This window comes from Phoxinus phoxinus (genome assembly GCF_949152265.1).
Source record: "Phoxinus phoxinus genome assembly, chromosome: 23".
Lineage (NCBI taxonomy): Eukaryota > Metazoa > Chordata > Actinopteri > Cypriniformes > Leuciscidae > Phoxinus > Phoxinus phoxinus.
In genome coordinates, this window is record NC_136898.1 from 12064267 (window position 1) to 12085535 (window position 21269).

Below are 21269 nucleotides of genomic sequence, written 5' to 3' on the forward strand. Positions count from 1 at the left end.
ATATCGTGTGTTACTATCAGCTTTGAAACACTTTTTTTTTTTTGTAGGATGTGAGGAAAAGGGCTATTAGTCCATTTGAAATAACGCAGCTGGCATCCATCACTAAGGGAAGCACGCTGCATTTCTCTATATAAAGTTTTACACCGGCTAAAGAAAGTGATAAATGTGTTCACAAATTAAAAAGACTCCTAAATAAAATCACAGTTGGTGCCCTGAAGCTGTAAGCAAGTATGACAATAAAAATATCAGGGTTGGGTCAGTGTACAGTGATATTATATTTCATATCGTCTTCCAATAGATTTGGTACGTCGCTGTTTATTCGCAAACTTTAAAAAACGAATAACGTTAGGCCTATATACTTTTTCCACTTAATGTATTCACTTATTAATTGCAGTTATAAAGAGTGAAAAGATTTTTTTCTTGTCTGTGTTTATCTTGTTTTGACATGTAAAAGAAAGGCTTTAGGAGACTAAAGTTTCTTCTGTGTTTCAGTGTTTTTTATGTTTGGTGCTTTTTTTGTGTCTCAAACTTCATTCTCAGATTTGTTGTTTACCATGATAAAAAGTTTTACATTTGTGCAATTTAATTTTATTCTTAAAATTAAAATATTATTAAAATATAAATAATATGATTAATATACATTTGAACAAAAACGAACAGGTTGGTTAAAACATTTAACAGAACAATTAACTATTTGTTAACTGTTCATTAACTTGCACGAAAACACATTTCTCTTGCTATCTTAATGTGGATGTGCCATAAAATAAATTTGAATTGGTTTCAAATGACTAGACAAATTTGAACCAATCTCTAAACCTGAAATAAATAAATAAATAAATTTTAAAATGTACGATTTTGTTTTTATGTAAGATTTTTCATTTTTCATTTTTTTTTTTTTTCATTTTGAGGTACTCCCCCCAAAATAGTTTTTATGTGAGTTTGCAAACTTCTGGGCATATTTTCAAATAAATTTGTTTAGGCTGGACACACACACACACACACACACACACACACACACACACACACACACACACACACACACACACACACACACACACACACACACACACACACACACACACACACACACAAACTGATGTTTGTTTCACTATATTAGTAAAGACATTGCATAGACTTCCATTGATTTTTATATCAAGTAAATTATATTTTATATTATCTAACCCAACCCCTAAACATACCAATCCCAGAAATGTGCAAAACACTATTTAAATAAAAATGTTTTACTAGTGAGGACCAGTAACATGTCCTCACTAGTCAGTAGTCATGATATTTCACTATATGCTAAATGAAGACATTTGGCTTCTGCAATTGTCGCAAGTATAGCCAAACCTGTACACGCACACACAAGTACAAAATTACACACACTATTTACCATGATCCAGATTCTGAAGCCCATCTCTCTGTTTTGGGAAATTCTTTTTGTGTCTGACATGAACTTTACTAAACTAACCCAAATCCACTTGCAGTCCTAAACGTGAACACCATTTGTGCACACAAATACACACTCAGAAACCTCACCCCTCCCTGTCCCCTCAATCCCCTCACAACGGCATTGTAACCGAGCGCGTCATTCATGGTTGTGGGTGGGTTTGAGCCGTGAGTCAGATTTGTACCTGCTCAGGGCCGTGAAACCGCATTTGAGACACACGAAAGGAAACAGCCAATTCATATGGGTGATGTGACAGGTGTAAATGTGTGCAGACGTGCCTGATTATGTGTTAAAGGTGAAGCAGTACCGATGCTCGGCACGAGATCCCAACATCTTTTTCTCTCAATTTTTTAAATTTTTTTTTTTTCTGCTTAAACATAGACAAAAGCTCATTTTATATCTGAATAAACTTGTTTTTGGGATGAATGAAACAATCACTTTCATTTTTCTCATTCACAAGGACTATGACATGACACTCAGCCCACGTCTGACTTTCTGCTGATAAAACAATGTGTCAATAGCCTCTGTGTTTATGTTTGTGCATGTTTGTTGAACTGTAAGATTGTAGGTTTCTAGTAGGCGTTCTTTTTCAGTTGCTGTATGCAAATGAATTGGGGCGAATCCCTGTCTGCAATCCCGTTGGAAGTTTGCATGTATTTGAGCTTATTAGGTCTTAACTGCTTTACAGTGTATTTATTTTAAATCTTAATTTTATTTAATATTTTTTACATTTGTGTGACATAAATATCACATTATATTACCACAGCTAAAATGTTCAAATGAAACAATTTACATTAAAGTTTCATTTGTGAACATTAACTTAATGAGTTAACATGAACTAACATTGAACAATACTTCTGCAGCCTTTATTAATCTTAATGTTCATTTCAACATTTACTAATGTTTTTAAACAAAAAGTTGTATCTAGCAACATTAGATATATGTACATAATTAATAAATGCTTATATATTTCTCATTGTTTATGTTAGATAATGCATGAGCTAATGATACCTTTGTAAATTGACTTCACTTTTCAGTTGCAGTTCCTGTTCTCTGTCAGTTTCTGATGTCACCTGCAGACCATTGTCTCTAAATATTTGTAAGAACATACTCCAGTAGCGAGAGAATCTGGTTCTTTGCCGTTCTGAATAGGAGAGTTTGGCAGTTTTGTTCATGATGAGGCCAATAAATTATGAATTACAAAGGCGTTGGTGTTTGTGCCGCTTGATGTCTTGAGAGCAGGACACTCCCTTTCCTCCCGACAGATCAAAACAAATTAGGGCATAAATGGCTGGACTTTTAATTATCTTGAAATCTTGTGATGCATGAAAGACCACATGTGAATGTAACCAGTCAATCGATGCACATTGTCTCTGTTTTAATGCCATGTATAGTCATAAGAATTGTCTGAGGTCTGTGTCGTCGACGGCCTCACCTAATTGTCCTTGGGCCGGACAGCATGTGTGTGTGTTCCGGTGGCATTGCAGTGGGTGGAGGAAATAGAATGAGCTCATGTGGTTGAAAATCCCACATTGATAAATCATGGACTAACCCCCACGCATGCACACACACACACACCCAACCACACATTATTTCAACCCAGGGGACGCTGTCTCATAGTCACTAAAACACACACATACACTGTCCAGATTGCAATCCGAACATTCTCTGTCATCAGCGATTGATCATGCAGTCCAACGTGATTTTGGATGATGTTTCCTATACACAAATCAAGTAAAAGTGAATTTCACAGAAGCTTTGTTGGTGCCACATATGACCTCACTGTCTAAGCTTGATACAGACCTTAAGTTATTATTTTTACCTTAACTTTGCATTCTTTTAGTGTGTGTGTGTGTATATATATATATATATAATGTAGAGAGAGAGAGAGAATTTAAAGTCAATTAATCAATACATTTTCCACTGAAGTAAAACAAAATGTAAACGCAAACTGTTTTAAGTTTTGTCAGTTGTGTATTGTCTAATATTATATTATCAACCTAATGCATGTATTAGATGGTTGAACAATCTACTTTGAAAACAGCAGGTTGCTTCAGTTATAGTAAATATATGAAAAGTAATAAATAAAATAAGATTAAAAAACACCATTAAAATTACACGGTTTTAATAAACTTAATGTGAGAATATTTGTCAATTGTCAGTCATGCATAAATGAAACGTGTAAGATTTTTGTAAAAAACAAACAAAATAAAAAATATGGCATAGTTTATTATTAACAATTTGCATCTATTTCATTTGACTTAAATCATAAAATCATATTTTCAAAATGCATTTATTCAAATTGCTTTGAATTATCAGAAACCTATTAACTGAGAAAACAATAAAATGTATTCCGTTTTTAAGTATGAACATGTTTTAAATATGGCTAGCTGTGGAACAAGCAATATTCAGTTAGTGAGAATGTATGATATTGAAACAAATTGGATTTATTGAGGGAAAATATAAATCTGGTCAGTGTGTATTTAAACGGAAAAAGAAGCGTGCCGTGAAGTCCGCACACTGAAAATAGCTGCTCCAAATGAATTTATTAATAACACAACGTTTCGACCCTCAGCTCTTCATCAGGCACAATGAAACATTGTATGAAAGCAGCTATTTTCACTGTGCGGACTTCACGCTTCTTTTTTCGTTTACGTTACTTAGTTGTCCTGCACCTGAGCCCAATCTGGGTGTTTGGGATGCACACCAGTTCTGTATTTTTGATTCTTTAGCGTGTATTTAAAAACATGGTTTATGAGTAGTTGTTTCAACCCAATTTTGGGTCAAATATGGACAAACCCAGCCGTTGGGTTACATTTTTCAATTACATTTTTTAACCCAACGTTTGGGTTTGCTTATATTTGACCCAAAATTGGGTTGAAACAACCAAGAATTTTTTAGAGTGTACAGAAATCGTACCCGTTTTCTGACAAATATGCATCACAAGTTCATTAGTTTGTTAACTATGTCAACAGTGTAATCCAAAATAACTGAAAATGTGTATGCAATTCAACACAAATCGTATACATTCACGTTTTCACATACGTCACATTTTCACTTGAATAAAAAAGGTATGATAAGTTATCCTATGTTTGTTTTTCTTATTATGCATGTGCTACAAATTGCACATGTGGTCAGGATTATTATTTTTTCCTCCTGTTTCCTTTGAGATTAAAAATAAACATTAATAAAAGTCTGATGGGTATCTTAATAAAGACATTTTTTCTCATATTAGCAATAATACATCACTTTCATTTTTCATAGCTCCACATCAGTTGAGGCCGGCAGTTCACAGATCATAAGAGAGGGCTGCCAGACCCCGCGTCCTTCCCTCACATGTGGCAGAGTTGGCTGCATCTTTCCCCTGTTTGAACGTGCACACTTTACTAGTGATCTCGCCTGTCTTTATTGCACGACCCGGGTTTCTGTGGGCCGCCACAAGAATGTCCGCTATTTTCTTTCCATTATCCCATGGCTTAGACTTCTGGACCGGTGTTTGGTGCAGATGGGCTATTGTGGAATAAAAGACAAGTATTAGGCCATTTTATAGACTTCACAGTTGCTGACATAATTCAACTATTTCCCCCCCTGTGTAACGTCAGGGAGGGTAAACGGTTCCCCGTGTGGAGGCCGCTATCCCAACGCCCGTCTTGTCTCTTTGTTTTCCTCGCATCTTCTCACATTCACTCCCCTTTTCTCCACTCATCCCCTACTCTTGTATTGTTATTGCTAGACGATTGCAAACTCCCACTCAGATTAAGAGCCAAGTGCCTGGTTCTCAATTTCTCAGTCCAATTGAATCTGTTACTTATAAATGTAGTGTATAACTCCAACATGGCTGCTGCAAAACTTAAATTTACACCAGACTCAGAATATCAAGGGTAGATGACATGACATTTTAAAATGATTTTATTGCCTGTAAGGTAAGAAAAAATATTTAGACATGCATTTTATTTAGAAAACTTAATTAAAAAAACTATATATTCTAAATCTAAATCTATATAGTTAAAATCTCCTTGATAATCAAGATAAATGTACTTGTGTAATAAGTTTTCCAGTTTACTTCATAGTTATTATTATTGATTTTTTTAATGTAATTATTGTATAATTTTGCATGCCGTTTTAATGTCATATATGAATTGAGAGAATTTATATAATTTGTCACACCACACAGACTGTGAAAAGCTAAAAAAAAAAAATTGGTGACAATTTACTGCACCTGCAATATATTAATATATTATGTGGGGTGCAAAAGTCCATTAGTGAAAATGCTTCTGTTTTGCATTGTTGTTGTTTTTTATGTTTTTTTTTTTTGTGTGCTGCTAATTAAATGATCAGTAACAATTTGAGTGAAAAGGTAAAAAAATGCACTTGAATTTCAGAGTGTCTTAGTATTAGTTTTTTCCCTTTTTATTTGAAGTGAAGATCATGTTATCAATAGAATTCGGTGTGTCAAATACTTGTTTGCTGACTTTATACATAATAAAATATTTCTTAGTTTTAAATATACCTTTTCTTAGTTTTATATCTTTTAAAATTCTAAAACTTTTAAAACCATTTATTTCTTGTTTTAAATAAAAAAAAGATTATTGTGGTCTCTTTAGAACCCACTCTATAAAAAAATTTCTTAAGTTTTAAAAAGTTTTTCATCAACTACCTTCAAACACTGAGAGCATCTAGCCTAATCTTTAAGGATGTATACAGAGTAAGGAAATGAATTATTAGAACTTCAGTTTGTGCATTCATTTACGTAAACACACATATCTTCTATTCACAACTCTGAAAAGTTAAGACTTTCATTTAACACGTGTTCTGCTCTATTTGTTCATCTCCCCACTATATTATTTCTACACACAGATGGCATTTCAAGACAATGAGACCTCTGAACGTGAAGTTGAAAAGAACACCAGGTCAGAGGTGAACCCTTCTAATGCACGCAATACAGTCAGAAATGCTCATCATTTCTCACATTTAATCACTTAAAACATTTTTTGGAGCTCTCTCACATTTACAGAGCCGAAAGCGAAAGTCATTCTGTGCATTTTGAGAGTAATACTGAATTAGGTTTAACTACATCTGTTTCTTCTCTCACTATCACAGTGGTTTCCCTTTTTAAAAAGTGAAATCTTCACTGTCAAACGATTACAACATCTTCCTTTCATTTGGCGTAATGGGCCGTTGCGACAAATCCTCTCGAAGGTGCAAACTGAACCTCAGAATCCCTCGTGTTGTTGTGTAATGCTCACAAACTCATTAGATTTGAGGAAGCTCTCGCCTTTGCTCAATATCAGGAATACTCTGACTCATTAAGACCTATATGATAACCCTGGAGAACAAGTCACAGTTTGGTATGATTTCTCTCCAAGAAGCATTCCTGACTCGAAAGGAATATGCCCGCCGGTGTTAATGCCATTATTAAAGGATCTGTTTCTCTGTCCTGGGTTAGTCTTGATGGTTTTGCCCTACTTTGTACCGGAAGTCAGATCCCCGCCCTGTTGCAAAAGGCCTTTTCAGCATTCAATTGCATAATCCTCCTCTGGCTTGTTTGTAGAATGTGCGTCAGCGAACACTCCTCTCTTACACCCTGGTAAATAACCAATCAGTCCTAAACAAACCACCTGAAAGAGCCACGATGTTTACACAATAAGAAGGCCAATGGCGTTGAGCCGTGCTGAAGCATGCGAGTTGAGTGTCGGAGAACGTATCGTCGTCAATTCAAATATTGTGCTCTCCGCGATTTGTCGGGACAGGCTGGATGTTGGTCATCAGCTGTGCGTGTGTGTGTGTAAAGATGTGTTGAAACAAGCTCAGGACTCCTTTAAGGGGGAAAAAAACGCAACAGAATCAAAACAAACATGGCCAACGGCAGCTGTGCTCATGTAAAAGTGAAAATAATATCAGACGGGAATTTAACCGTCACCGTAACTTTTTGACGTCTTCTCTGTAGGCTACATATATTAGAGCATAGGACCCATTTATAGCTACTGTATGGAAAAATACATACTGTGATATTGCAAATAAAATCATCATTGCCAAAAAAAAATTATAATGTTTTTTTTTTTATATTGCAAATTGCTAAAATATTATATGGATTTAAAAAAAAATGTAATTAGGTTGTCAGTGTCTGAAAACAATTGAATTCTTTTCAGAAAACTATATGCTCATTAAAAAAATAGTTATCAGGGCTACATTACATATCATTAAATTCTTAAGTTTGCTTGTCAACTTTTGTAAAAGGACATTGTTAAAAAAAAAAAAATTATGTAAAAAGTTTTTTTTTTTTTTTTTTTTTTCCTTCAGGGAACCCCTTTGTTGGTTATCAGTTCCAGTTTGAAAGTATCATAGAAGTACCCTCCTGCCTCAAAGTACCATAAAACCCTGTGTGTAAATGGAGTAATCATTCAGTTGTCTTTAAAAGATAATGTGCATGAAAATGAAAATATCTAAAAAAGTAGTATGCAGAGATTGTTAGAAGATTAACCTGAGCCCCTCTTTTTATGTTTTATTTGTTAGTTTGTGTATGTAATGAAATTGTATTTTTTCAATTTGTTTAATGTCGACAGAGGTGCACTAGAGCCTGGATTCACAACTTAGGGAACTAGGTATAGGGTAATGAGAGCTTCACCTCTGATTAAGGTCACGGGGTCACTGCATCTTCTCCCCCTCCCACTCTCAGCATGCATACCTTACATGGAGCCACAGTTGGCTGGTGACACATCATTTCTGTATTTGTGATATGAATGGGTTGCAGGGAAGCAGCAGTGAACGTGTGTGTTTCTGTGCTTTTGTTGTGTGTGTATAACGGAAAGTTCTCTGATGCTCATTCATGCTTCTGTGGCTTTTTGGCACAGGTGCAGGACACTCAACCTTATAACGGCCGTTTCTTCCCCAGAGTTTCTTTTCCTCCTTTGATCCGGGGCTCGTTTCTGCCCCCCTGGGTTTCCAATTATCACCTCCCTCCATTTCTGTCTCCCACTCATGTGTTACTAGGGTTAATGATGTGACGCTCATTTTTGTCTCGATCTAAAAAGTTATTCAAATGCAATTCGTGCGAAACATTACAGCATTACACCACCTCTATGGTCTGATATGTTTTTAATTTCTGAATTAAATACTATTTTTTGTTTCATTTAAAGGCTAGTGCATATGAAAGCGCTATATAAATGGCTTATTCATTAATTGATTCATTCATTTATTCATTCATTCATGAAAAACATTTGTGAAAAGTTGGCGTGGCATCACCAAACATGCTATTTTATTGTAATGTGACAAGTAAGCCATAAAGCGGGGAGGACTCATATAGACCCTCATCACTGTGGTTTCCAAACAACAAAAACATAATGACACATGTATTTTTGATGTAAGGAAAGTATTGCATACTTTAGTACTTCATTATTGTACATTTTCAGAATTATTATCTTTTGGAACAAAATATTATAAACATTAAAAAAAAATTATTAAGCCAAAATGAATACATTATTACATACATATTAGATTTCTAAAAAAAAAAAAAAATGTGTGTTTAAAACTGATTTTTAACCACCAGACCGTTGTGCTTAGTGGTGAAATACAAATATATTTTTTTGCATATTTAAAAAAAAATTATATAGCCTAATGTTAATATTGATATTCAAATGATTTATCTAGAGACCAGTTTACCCAAAATGAAAATTCTACCATTTCTTGTGAAACACAAAATAAGTTCAAGCTTCTCTTTTTCGTGCAATGAAAGTGAATGGTGACCACAACTGTCAGGCAAGATTTTCAAAGCAAGATTCTGACTTTTTTTTAAATAAAATATAAATATAAAAATTAGGCGTCATCAGACTTGAAATGCTTTGTAGCTTCACAGCCCCTGATTCCCATTCGCTTTCACAGTGTTGAAGATAGCAGCTCAAACATTCTGATTCTCTTTTAATGTTCCACTGAAGAAAGAAAGTCATACAGGTTTGGAACCAAATAAGTAAATGACAATTTTCTTTCTTATTTTCTTTTTTTTTTGGTATAGGCTTTTTAATATAAAAAATGATGTAGGCGTATTTGTTAATGCCTATCCAGAACCTTATTTTCCCTCTTTTTGTCTTGCAGTGTCGTCACCTAGCCCATGTGATGCTACCTGCTCATGAGTGTAACTCACCACCAAACCAACCTACACTGACCAGATCTGGACAGCAGAAGAGTCACACGGCTGCCTGGAGGCAAGGAAATCATATGGTCAATGCCTCAATGCCACAGTATTAGTGACTTATAAATAGTGTGATATTTCTTATATCTCTGATATTTGATGTCATAAAGTTTCCTTGTTTTGAATTTGTCAGAAACCCCACAAATTCCATATGTTGACTGTAATCTCAGACTTTTTTCTCGGACCACGGTATATTTTGGCTGGTTCGAGAATGCGTTTAGCTACCAATAAGCTTTTTTTTTTACATGTTAAAATGAATTCAGCAGATTCGAAAGAACGGCCAAAAAGGCTGCAGATTCTGCCTGGGCCTGCTTGTGATTCATGGCCCAGTTTAATGCTATTAATACTAAGGTCTGATTTCATTGAGGTCTATTTTTTTCTGAATGATAAGTGTGTGTGGTGGGGAAAGAACCTGTCAATGTTTGTGAATTTCCCTGCTGCTGCTTACTAGTGGTTTCACACTTCTCGCACCAGACATGTGGTTTAGCATTTTTTTACTATGAGTAGTACAGCCTGTTCCTTTAAACACACGCTCCTCCAATCACACGCGCAAATGCGCGACCCATTGAGGAAGTGAATCTATTGACAAGGCAAAGCTGGTACAGACTGATCTAGAAATGTTCTTGCCATCTTCCTGCCACTCACCTCATTCAGTATGCAGAGTGTTTGCTTACATTGTGTTTACTGTTGTGGCTTTAAACCTCAGGGCTATGTTACTGGTTGTCCTGTTATCATTTCATCTTTATATTAGAAATCTACATTTTTAAAATAAAGACCATCAGGTGTCCCCCCAAAAAAATATTTTGTTTGAAATAATTGGAGAAAGATTATGATCTTTAGCACCGCGAGTTCTTAACCTTGCGCTAGCGTGCAGATAAGCCTAGTATGCAGGAATCACTGATTGGCTGATTATAACCCCGCGTAGGTCTATCTTCAGTCCAAAGGCTTGTTGCTTTCTTAGAAAATTCTGGGGAAGTTTTGATTACGGAGAAAAACAGCGCTTTGGTCGCAAATGTGAGAAGAAAAGCTGAGAAGCCTCCAGTAAATGATGCTCTTGAGCTATTTTTCCACTCAGAAATGAGAAGTGCACTCGAATATCTGTGACGTCATTATCACTTCATGTCTATCAACACGTCATGTGCAAAATAGACTTTCTCCAGAAATGTTTAACAGCTTTAAGACATGCAAAAGGAGCACTGATTAGTCATATTCCAAAGCATGTATCATGAGCTGTATGTATATAAATCTCTAACCAATCATGAATTCATGGAAATTGCTAGTTTCAGATATAGAGATATAGATATAGAGACCATCAGGATGTTTGTTCCACACAGTAAATATGTTTTGCCGCATTCAGTGTTTATGATTTTGTAGTACACTCATTGTAAATGATTCATGATGTGCTGCTCTTGTAGAAATCTCTGTGAAAAATAAATATATTGCACTGTAAAAAGATGTTGTGCTTGTCAGGGTGCAGCATTTGGCTTGTGGGGATGTAGGATTGAGTTCGGCCTGCTCTATATACGCTATAAAGGCTTCTGTCACCCATCTTTTCTGTTATTTTATACTACGTTAAAGGTGAAGTATGCAATTTATGTGTAACAAACACTGTTTCAAACACTCCATTCCAGGTGTCTGCCATTGGTCAGACAAACATGTAGTTCTGCCCCAAACTCACAACACTGGTTTTGATCAAATATACATTTTTATTATATTTATCAAATACTTTTTCAAATTTGTGTTGCAGTTTTTTACATGAGCTGTCAAATATTAAATAGTAATAACATTTCAAAGCCAGAATTTGTCATTGTACAATCATTTATTGTGCAATCACGTATGTTCATAATGTACAATTAGCAGTTTTCCTGTTTGATCACAGATGAAGAAATGATGTAACAAATGTACTTTTTCAGTGAGTAACACTAAATATGGCTTTTCTTAATCTTTCGGAAGTTGACAGTTTGATACACTTTGAGATTAATACAAAAATAGCGTACATTCATATTAGATTGATACATTGAGATTAATACAAAGAATAATGTATGTGTTACTATTATAGTTTCAAATTACATTTAAATGCATTCAGACAAGTTAAAAAGCCTGTGTTTGTTGGGTTTCCTAAATTATCGGTTGAATTTATTTTACCCCCCCTCCAAAATCAGTTTTTCTATTCTGAGTCTGTGCCTAACCTGTGTTAGTTTCATTGGTGTAAAGCAAAGCGAGAGTGAAGGCAATATTGGTCTCGAAACACCTGGCAGTGCCAGACTGTCTGCCAGGCTGCGCCCAGTCTCAGGAGACTGACGATGTCATAACTCTTGTTTTTAGCACTGTCATTGGCAGGACAGACATTAACTACACATTATTGTGTGTGTGTTTTCACCCTCAGGGCTTTCTACGGTGAAGGGGGCAGAACTCATGTCGCATATATACACACAAACACGTGTTCCCGTCTGTTCAAAGGTGAGGGTTCTCAGGGCAAGGCTTACTTGCTTTAACACGCGCTCACACACACCCATCCATCCATGTTGGCTGCGGTTTATCAGGGAAAGTGGAGCTCTCCTCTCCTGCAGAGCTCATCTGTTCCTGTGCCACCCTGCAAACCCCCTGTAGACATTAGTGGGCTTTCCACACTCCCCACCCAAGGGGCAGGTGGAACACACACTCACACTAACCAAACACCTCCTACTGAGTGGCATTGAATAGGACAGCTGCCCAGGAGATTAGGGCCAACTGCTTTGTGAGTAATGCAGTGTCGGCCACCATCAAAGCCAGTTGTGTTGAAGAGACAGGATGTGAGGCAGGATGTCCAGATTAAATAACAGACCTATTAATGTCAGCCTGACAACAGCGCGAGAGAGGAGAAAACTCGTCTGAACTTTAGCTGTCATAATTTGATATGCCACGGAACAATGCTTTTTGATTTCAGATGAAATAATCCTAAATCACGCGACTCCTTTTTTATGCACAGTCATATATACAGTCATAAAATGTCATTGATTGTGTGCCTGTGTGTTCACAGGGTGTAGGGTGTGGGAATGGCGATAGGGGAGGCCCCTGCGTTCTTCACGGCCCAGGCTGCCGTGTTGTCAGGGACGGGCCCGCGTGATGAAGGCTTTGAGAAGTTTGCAGAAATGTTCCACTCAACAATGGTAAGAGCAGTCAGGTGGGTCATATCACATTTATGCCTCCCTCTCTCTCACCTTTTCATTTGACCTGCTTATTCTCTTGCTATCTTTTATTCCAGCACTCTTTTTATTCCTCTTTTCTCTCCTGCATTCAATCCACAACCACACCCCCATGTTTCACATGATGCCTGTTTCTTGTTCTCCTTTTCTCAAAAACTTCTATTGAATAGTATTAGAGGCGATTGGTTAAACAAGCATCACTGCTAGTACTAATACTTATGGTTAGAGATTTAAACAAACTCGGCATGCAACTCGTGAATGAATGAAATTTCACAAATAGCACAATCCCATAATACTCCAGGAAGAGGTGGTGGCTTTTTGCCTATAATTTACAGGCATTACCAAGGAAACCTATCACATGGTTTATCCCTCTGATTAATCTGCAACCAATAGGTGACCTGTCGCCATGGCAACTGTGATAATGACTGAGAGGAGTTTAACCACAATAGCCTCATCCACTTGTAAACACAACCAACTGTTCTGGAAACTGGTGTCAAAGAATCCCACAATCTGATGTATTTTTATTTCACTAATTGATCAAACACTTTTTCAAAACAACGCATCGTACTGCACCATTTGTGCTATTTGTTGAGGAGAGGTGTGCTATTACTTTTCGAAGCAAAACAATTGCATAGACTTAAATTAAGGCAACCACATACAAATGTGTTGACAACCATTTAAACTGTAGCAATGCCATAGCAACGTGATAACCATTCAGAACATCCTAGAAATGACATAGCTACATGCTATCAACCATTCACACCACCATATGGCATAGCAGTGCGTTAACCAACCATTCAGAACATGGTAGCAATGGTGTAGCAACTTGTTTAGAACACCTTAGAAATGTCAACAAACATTCTGAACACTCTTGAAATGGCATCGAAACTTTTTAACCATTCTGAACACTCTATAAATGGCATCACAACTTTTTAACCATTCTGAACACTCTTGAAATGGCATCACAACTTTTTAACCATTCTGAACACTCTTAAATTGGCATCGCAACTTTTTAACCATTCTGAACACTCTATAAATGGCATCACAACTTGTTAAACATTCTGAACACTCTTGAATTGACAAACCAACTTTTTAAGCATTCTGAACACTCTAGAAATGGCATCGCAACTTTTTAACCATTTTGAACACTCTTAAATTGGCATCGCAACTTTTTAACCATTTTGAACACTCTAGAAATGGCATCGCAACTTGTTAAACATTCTGAACACTCTTGAATTGACAAACCAACTTTTTAAGCATTCTGAACACTCTAGAAATGGCATCGCAACTTTTTAACCATTTTGAACACTCTAGAAATGGCATCGCAACTTTTTAACCATTTTGAACACTCTAGAAATGGCATCGCAACTTTTTAACCATTCTGAACACTCTTAAATTGGCATCGCAACTTTTTAACCATTCTGAACACTCTATAAATGGCATCACAACTTGTTAAACATTCTGAACACTCTTGAAATGGCATCACAGCTTTTTAACCATTCTGAACACTCTTGAATTGACAAACCAACTTTTTAAGCATTCTGAACACTCTAGAAATGGCATCGCAACTTTTTAACCATTTTGAACACTCTAGAAATGGCATCGCAACTTTTTAACCATTCTGAACACTCTTGAAATGGCATCACAACTTTTTAAACATTTTGAACACTCTTGAAATGGCATCGCAACTTTTTAAACATTTTGAACACTCTTGAAATGGCATCACAACTTTTTAACCATTTTGAACACTCTTGAAATGGCATCACAGCTTTTTAACCATTTTGAACACTCTTGAAATGGCATCACAACTTTTTAAGCATTCTGAACACTCTTGAAATGGTATCACAACTTTTTAACCATTCTGGACACTCTTGAAATGGTATCACAACTGTTTAACCATTTTGAACACTCTTGAATTGACAAAGCAACTTGTTAAACATTCTGAACACTCTTGAAATGACAAAGCAACTTGTTAACCATTCTGAACACTCTTGAAATGGCATCGTGACTTTTTAACCATTTTGAACACTCTTGAAATGGCATCGCAACTTTTTAACCATTTTGAACACTCTTGAAATGGCATCACAGCTTTTTAACCATTTTGAACACTCTTGAAATGGCATCGCAACTTTTTAACCATTCTGAACACTCTTGAAATGGCATCACAACTTTTTAACCATTTTGAACGCTCTTGAAATGGCATCGCAACTTTTTAACCATTCTGAACACTCTTGAATTGACAAACCAACTTTTTAACCATTCTGAACACTCTAGAAATGGCATCACAGCTTTTTAACCATTTTGAACACTCTTGAAATGGCATCACAGCTTTTTAACCATTTTGAACACTCTTGAAATGGCATCGCGACTTTTTAACCATTCTGAACACTCTTGAAATGGCATCACAACTTTTTAACCATTTTGAACGCTCTTGAAATGGCATCGCAACTTTTTAACCATTCTGAACACTCTAGAAATGGCATCACAACTTTTTAACCATTCTGAACACTCTAGAAATGGCATCACAACTTTTTAACCATTTTGAACACTCTTGAAATGGCATCGCAACTTTTTAACCATTTTGAACACTCTTGAAATGGCATCACAGCTTTTTAACCATTCTGAACACTCTTGAAATGGTATCACAACTTTTTAACCATTCTGAACACTCTTGAAATGGCATCGCAACTTTTTAACCATTCTGAACACTCTTGAAATGGCATCACAACTTTTTTAACACTCTTGAAATGGCATCACAACTTTTTTTACATTTTGAACACTCTTGAAATGGCATCGCAACTTTTTAAACATTTTGAACACTCTTGAAATGGCATCGCAACTTTTTAACCATTCTGAACACTCTTGAAATGGCATCACAGCTTTTTGACCATTTTGAACACTCTTGAAATGGCATCACAACTTTTTAACCATTTTGAACACTCTTGAAATGGCATCACAACTTGTTAAACATTCTGAACACTCTTGAAATGGCATCACAGCTTTTTAACCATTTTGAACACTCTTGAAATGGCATCACAGCTTTTTAACCATTTTGAACACTCTTGAAATGGCATCACAGCTTTTTAACCATTTTGAACACTCTTGAATTGACAAAGCAACTTGTTAACCATTCTGAACACTCTTGAAATGGCATCACAGCTTTTTAACCATTTTGAACACTCTTGAAATGGCATCACAACTTTTTAACCATTCTGAACACTCTTGAAATGGCATCACAGCTTTTTAACCATTTTGAACACTCTTGAAATGGCATCACAACTTTTTAACCATTCTGAACACTCTTGAAATGGCATCACAGCTTTTTAACCATTCTGAACACTCTAGAAATGGCATCACAGCTTTTTAACCATTCTGAACACTCTTGAAATGGCATCACAGCTTTTTAACCATTTTGAACACTCTTGAAATGGCATCACAACTTTTTAACCATTCTGAACACTCTTGAAATGGCATCACAGCTTTTTAACCATTCTGAACACTCTAGAAATGGCATCACAGCTTTTTAACCATTCTGAACACTCTTGAAATGGTATCACAACTTTTTAACCTAAATACTCTTGAATTGACAAAGCAACTTAATAACCATTCTGAACACTCTTGAAATGGATTCACAACTTGATAATTCTGAGCATTCTTGAATTGGCATAGCAACTTGATATAACCATTCTGAATACTCTTGAATTGACAAAGCAACTTGTTAAACATTCTGAATACTATTGATATGGCATAGCAACTTGTTAACATTCTGAACATTCTTAAAATGGCATAGCAACTTGTTAACCATTCTGAACACTCTTGAAAAGGCATCACAACTTGATAATTCTGAGCAGTCTTGAATTGGCATAGCTTGATAACCATTCTAAACACTCTTGAAATGGCATAGCAACTTGTTAACTGTTATGAACACTCTTGAAATGGCATCGCTACTTGATAAACATTCTGAACACTATTGAAATGACATAGCAATTTGTTAACCATTCTGAACAATCTTAAAATGGCATAGCATTATGCTAATAACCATTCATAACACCCTAGCAATGGCATAGCAATATGCTAACTAACCATTCAACTACTTGTTCAGAACACTTTAGAAATGGAAACAACTTGTTAACCATTCAGACCTTGCTAACCATTCAGAACATAGTAGCAATGGCATAGCAATTTTCTAACCATTCTGAACACTTTAACGACTGCATAGCACCACCCTGGCAATTGTCCTGGCATTATGGAGTAGGGTTTTGCGTGGGCAATATTTCCTCAGAAATTGTAAATATTAAATTTCACTTTTTTTTGGCCCCCATCTTAAAAAGTTCTCTTGAAGCAACTAATACAAACATCTATGAACACATTGTGTGTTTGTGTTATGAAATATGTTATGACAGATCTAGGCCTTTCTCAACAGTGTTTCTCATGAATGATAAGTTTCTAGTCATGTCAGATTTACATGGAACCTTTATCTTGGTGTGAACCTCAAACCGTCACTGATGGAAGTATGTACCGTGACTAATTTGTCGTGGTCATTATGTTTCTGAATTACTCTGCACCTCAACAGCCAAACATATCACTTCCAGAAAAAGCATTTAGATTTTTAGACACATTTTTCCATCAAATGTGCAAGCTCATATTTGTTTGGTATCTGTTTGCTTTGGTATTATTTTTACATTATTGCTACATTTAGGCAGGCCTGGTACTCAAACTAGTAGTAATGTATGTGATCTCAGAAATGGTGGTTCAAAAACAAGTTTTGCTTCAAGTCTTCAAGTGAACTTATACTGTAAAAAAGGATTGAACATTTGAAATGTATTGATATTGCAAGATTTCAGTAATTTACTGCACAAAACTGTGGACATGTTGGCATTTAAATTTGCTAACTTTTAACAGATTTATTTGCACTGTAGCATTTGATTGGACGCACAACCAACAACATAAGATATGGGAGGAGTTTTTTCTCCCTAAAAGCCTATTTATTTAGCTATCCTAACTGTTTTTAATGATTAGTTAATTCAGCATAGTTTCTCCTATAGTTTGTGACTCATCAAAACAGATGGGGTCACGCTGCTATATATTTGAATAAGTGTGTGTATTTATTATTTATAAATGTTTATCTGTGTGTCTATTTGTGTTGTCCTATCCTCACATTTCTCCACAATACCGAAAGAGTATATAATGTATATAAGATGTATATATAATGTATAATATATAATAGAGAATATAGTTGTTTGAAGAAAGCTAACATTAATTTTTCAGGTCTGTCATCTGACTTTTTCGAGTTGCAATGTGTCTCCATTGCTTTTTCTACCTCTCTGTCTCTCTCCTGCGCTCGCTCGCTCGCTCTCTCTCTCTTTCTCCCTTTTTCTATCTCTCACTCCCTCTCTGTCGCTGTTTGGTCATTCTGACGTCCGCTTCTGGATCCCAGCATCTCTTTCTGGCGCTGCAGGAGAGTTTCCCTGTGCAGTCTGAAGCCTGATTCCCCCCAAATCTCTCGTTTTACTCCTCATTTGCTCTGTGACTGAAGACGGCACGCTTTCCTCCTCTGTGGCTTTCTTCTGCCGAAATCTTCTGCCAGTTTGAATCTGAAATCATCATCCAGTAGCGTTGCGATCGAAGACGATGCGGGTCCCTTTTTCCAAAACGGATTTGATTTTAGCTTGCTTTCTAATGCTTTTTTGTAAACTACATTTTGTCCAGGACAATATCCACAATAGCATTGCAAATATTTGTTTTATCGATTTTTCAGCTTTGACAGCGCACAGGAAATGATTAAATGGGTTTTTGCGTGTTTTACTCATTTGTTTGTTTCTATGTGTGTTTCTGTGTTTGTGTGACGTCTCTAAGTCTAACAGAATGGTTCCAGACATCCTTTGCCCAAAGGTCAAGGGCATGGGATTATATGTCAAGTGTCTGTGTCGTCATGATTGGTTTCTAGAGTGCACCAGACATATCGCACGCGTGTGACTGAACACACACGAGCCAGGCTGGCACAAAGCGACGAGACATCATCAGCTGCATCCGTTTATAGTCATGACCAGCTGTTTTAGTCTCAGGAGTGCATTGTTCTTTAAAAAAAACCCTTCTTTTTCAAGCATCTACTTCCTTGTTTAAGTTGGACAAGCACTGTTAAAAAATGCTAATTTTGTTTTATGAATCATTGTCTCCAGCACTTAAAGGGTTAGCTTGTCTGTGAATTCTCCCCTGCCAACTCCCAGGCAGTCGAGTAAGTAACCCGATTCGGAGGCATCTGCTCAGGGAAGGGCGTGTATCTGCCTCCCCCTTGCCCTGATTCCTCTCTGTTCCTCTCCTCCTCCCGGAGCTGTGGTTAGCCCTGCCCTTTATGGGTCATGTGACTTCTCTGAAACTCCCTCCTCCCCCTGCCTCCCCCCGTGTTTCCAGTAAACTGCTGAAAGGAGGGGCTGAGTCAGTCTTCAACCAGCTTCCCTTTGACCACAGCTTGTTAAAGAATTTGTCAACGTGGACTCCAGGGTGCACATTTTTTTCCTCCTTGTGATATATAGATTTGAATTTTTTTCGTCTCTCCCTCCCTGGAACGGTTCGATTACGTCAGACACACATAATCACTTCCTGCGCTACGCCGTAGAAAGAGAGAGAGAGAGAGAGAGAGAGAGAGAGAGAGAGAGTGTGTGTGTGTGTGTGTGTGTGTGTGTGTGTGTGTGTGTGTGTGTGTGTGTGTGTGTGTGAGAGAGAGAGAGAGAGAGAGGCTCGTATAATGGACTTTGATATTTGGCGGCATGTTGTGCCAGAGACGTTTGTCTTGGTGCCTGTCTGAAAGGGTTTCATTCAAAAAGAAAAAAAGAAGGGGATAATAATCTGAGAAAGGTGGTGGTGGGAGTGGGGGGTGAGGGGGGGTGTGGGGTGTACAGTTTACTTTATAACCTGATTACGGTCTTCCTGTGATTCTCCCAGCTGGCGGTCTGATTTTCCGGATCATATTAGATCATCCGTAATATTTGCTTTTGCAAAGTCACTTGCTCCACAGACGGAACAATTAACATTCCATGCAAATGAAACGACCCAAATAACCTCATCGAAATCTATTACCTGAGCAATTTGCCTTTATTAAATAAAAAATGATAAAGAAAAGACAAAAGAGTTGGTGTTAAAGGGTTAGTTAGTTAGTAGTTTTCCTTTTGTGAAATACAAGAAAATATATTTTGAATAAATAAATTATATATATACACATCCTTATAATGAAAGTCCAGTTTTGTTTTGGTCCCCATTGACTTCCATTATGCACAAAAAAGTTGTTTTCCACAGAAAAAAGAAAATCCATAAATGATCATTGAATTAAATTTTTGGGTGAACTGTCCCTTCAAGCGATTCAATTAGCGTAAGTCGGGCTCAGGTAAATGTTGATGTTGTATGTATAGGAGTGTTGCTATTGTTACCAAGGTGCTATTGACGTAATGGGAAGTTGTAAATGTGGCGTGGAAAGAGGAATATTATTAGGTGCGAATGTGGATTAGGGAAGTCTTTTGTCTATATGCGTCAATCCTCGTCATTTCTCTCGTAACAAAAGCAGGTTGTGACTGGTACTTGGCTAATTATATTAAATAGAGCATTTTAGTGGTAAAAATAATCAGAAACCTTTCCAGCAATGGATTCTGGTAAATCGCTGTCCCGATCAAAATAATGCAACAATGACTTCCAGAAAATTATATACCCTCTGAACTTGAAAACAAGCCCTAAGAAAACAAAATAAAGTTGATGATGACCAACATAAAAAGCTTTAAAAAAGAAAAAAACAGCTGAATAGTGCTGGAAACATATCAGAGAGCCGAAACTGTCTCCCATGGTTTTACTGAAGGCGCACCTTTGACGAGATCTCTTAAATGTAATTGCTGGTAAACCCTGCCCTGAGGGATGCTGGGTCGGAGCTGGTAAACGCGGGGAGGTTGTGGTGGCTGAACGCTTTGCCAAATGGTAATTTTCCATGTGCATGAGAAAAAGATTGAAATAGATTGAAATAAAAAAGAACAACCAGCCTGGTTATTCATTCATCATGTCAGATGGCCACTGTTGTGGTTAGAGAAGGAAACTTCCCACTAGAATTATGAATACGTCACATAACGGCATGATTACATGTGTACCGCTCTATAAAACGCTGAAATAGCTGCTCGATTTAGCTCTCATCAGTTTTCTGCGTTGTTTTCTGGGTAAAATGATTAAGGGGAATTAGTCAGCGGCACAAGCAATACGAAACATTCTGAGAATAACTTTGTCCGCCATATGGGGTCCGTTTACTTGCTAATATTGGGTATTAACACATTTCGCCGCATCTGTTCTGTGTGGGGTAGATGGGCGGCGGATGATAGTGTATACAGATGTCTGGAGATAAAAGATACCTTTGAAGACAGATGAGAGACTTGTGACTGGACCTGAATGCAGTGATTTAGTCTTGACATTACTCAGC

The 21269-nt window shown here is 36.8% G+C and overlaps 1 protein-coding gene across 4 annotated transcripts in view; it reads left to right on the forward strand.

Annotated features, from left to right (window-relative positions):
• LOC306991278 (uncharacterized protein) overlaps window positions 1-21269 on the forward strand; it is a 54159-nt gene that overhangs the window by 4198 nt on the left and 28692 nt on the right. For all 4 annotated transcript variants that reach the window (XM_079598998.1, XM_079599000.1, XM_079598999.1 and 1 more), the window contains 3 exons: window positions 9539-9648; window positions 12022-12095; window positions 12655-12798. In XM_079598998.1, coding sequence (XP_079455124.1) covers window positions 12671-12798 — 128 coding nt within the window. In that variant the 5' untranslated portion in view covers window positions 9539-9648; window positions 12022-12095; window positions 12655-12670. The remainder of the gene's footprint in view (window positions 1-9538; window positions 9649-12021; window positions 12096-12654; window positions 12799-21269) is intronic.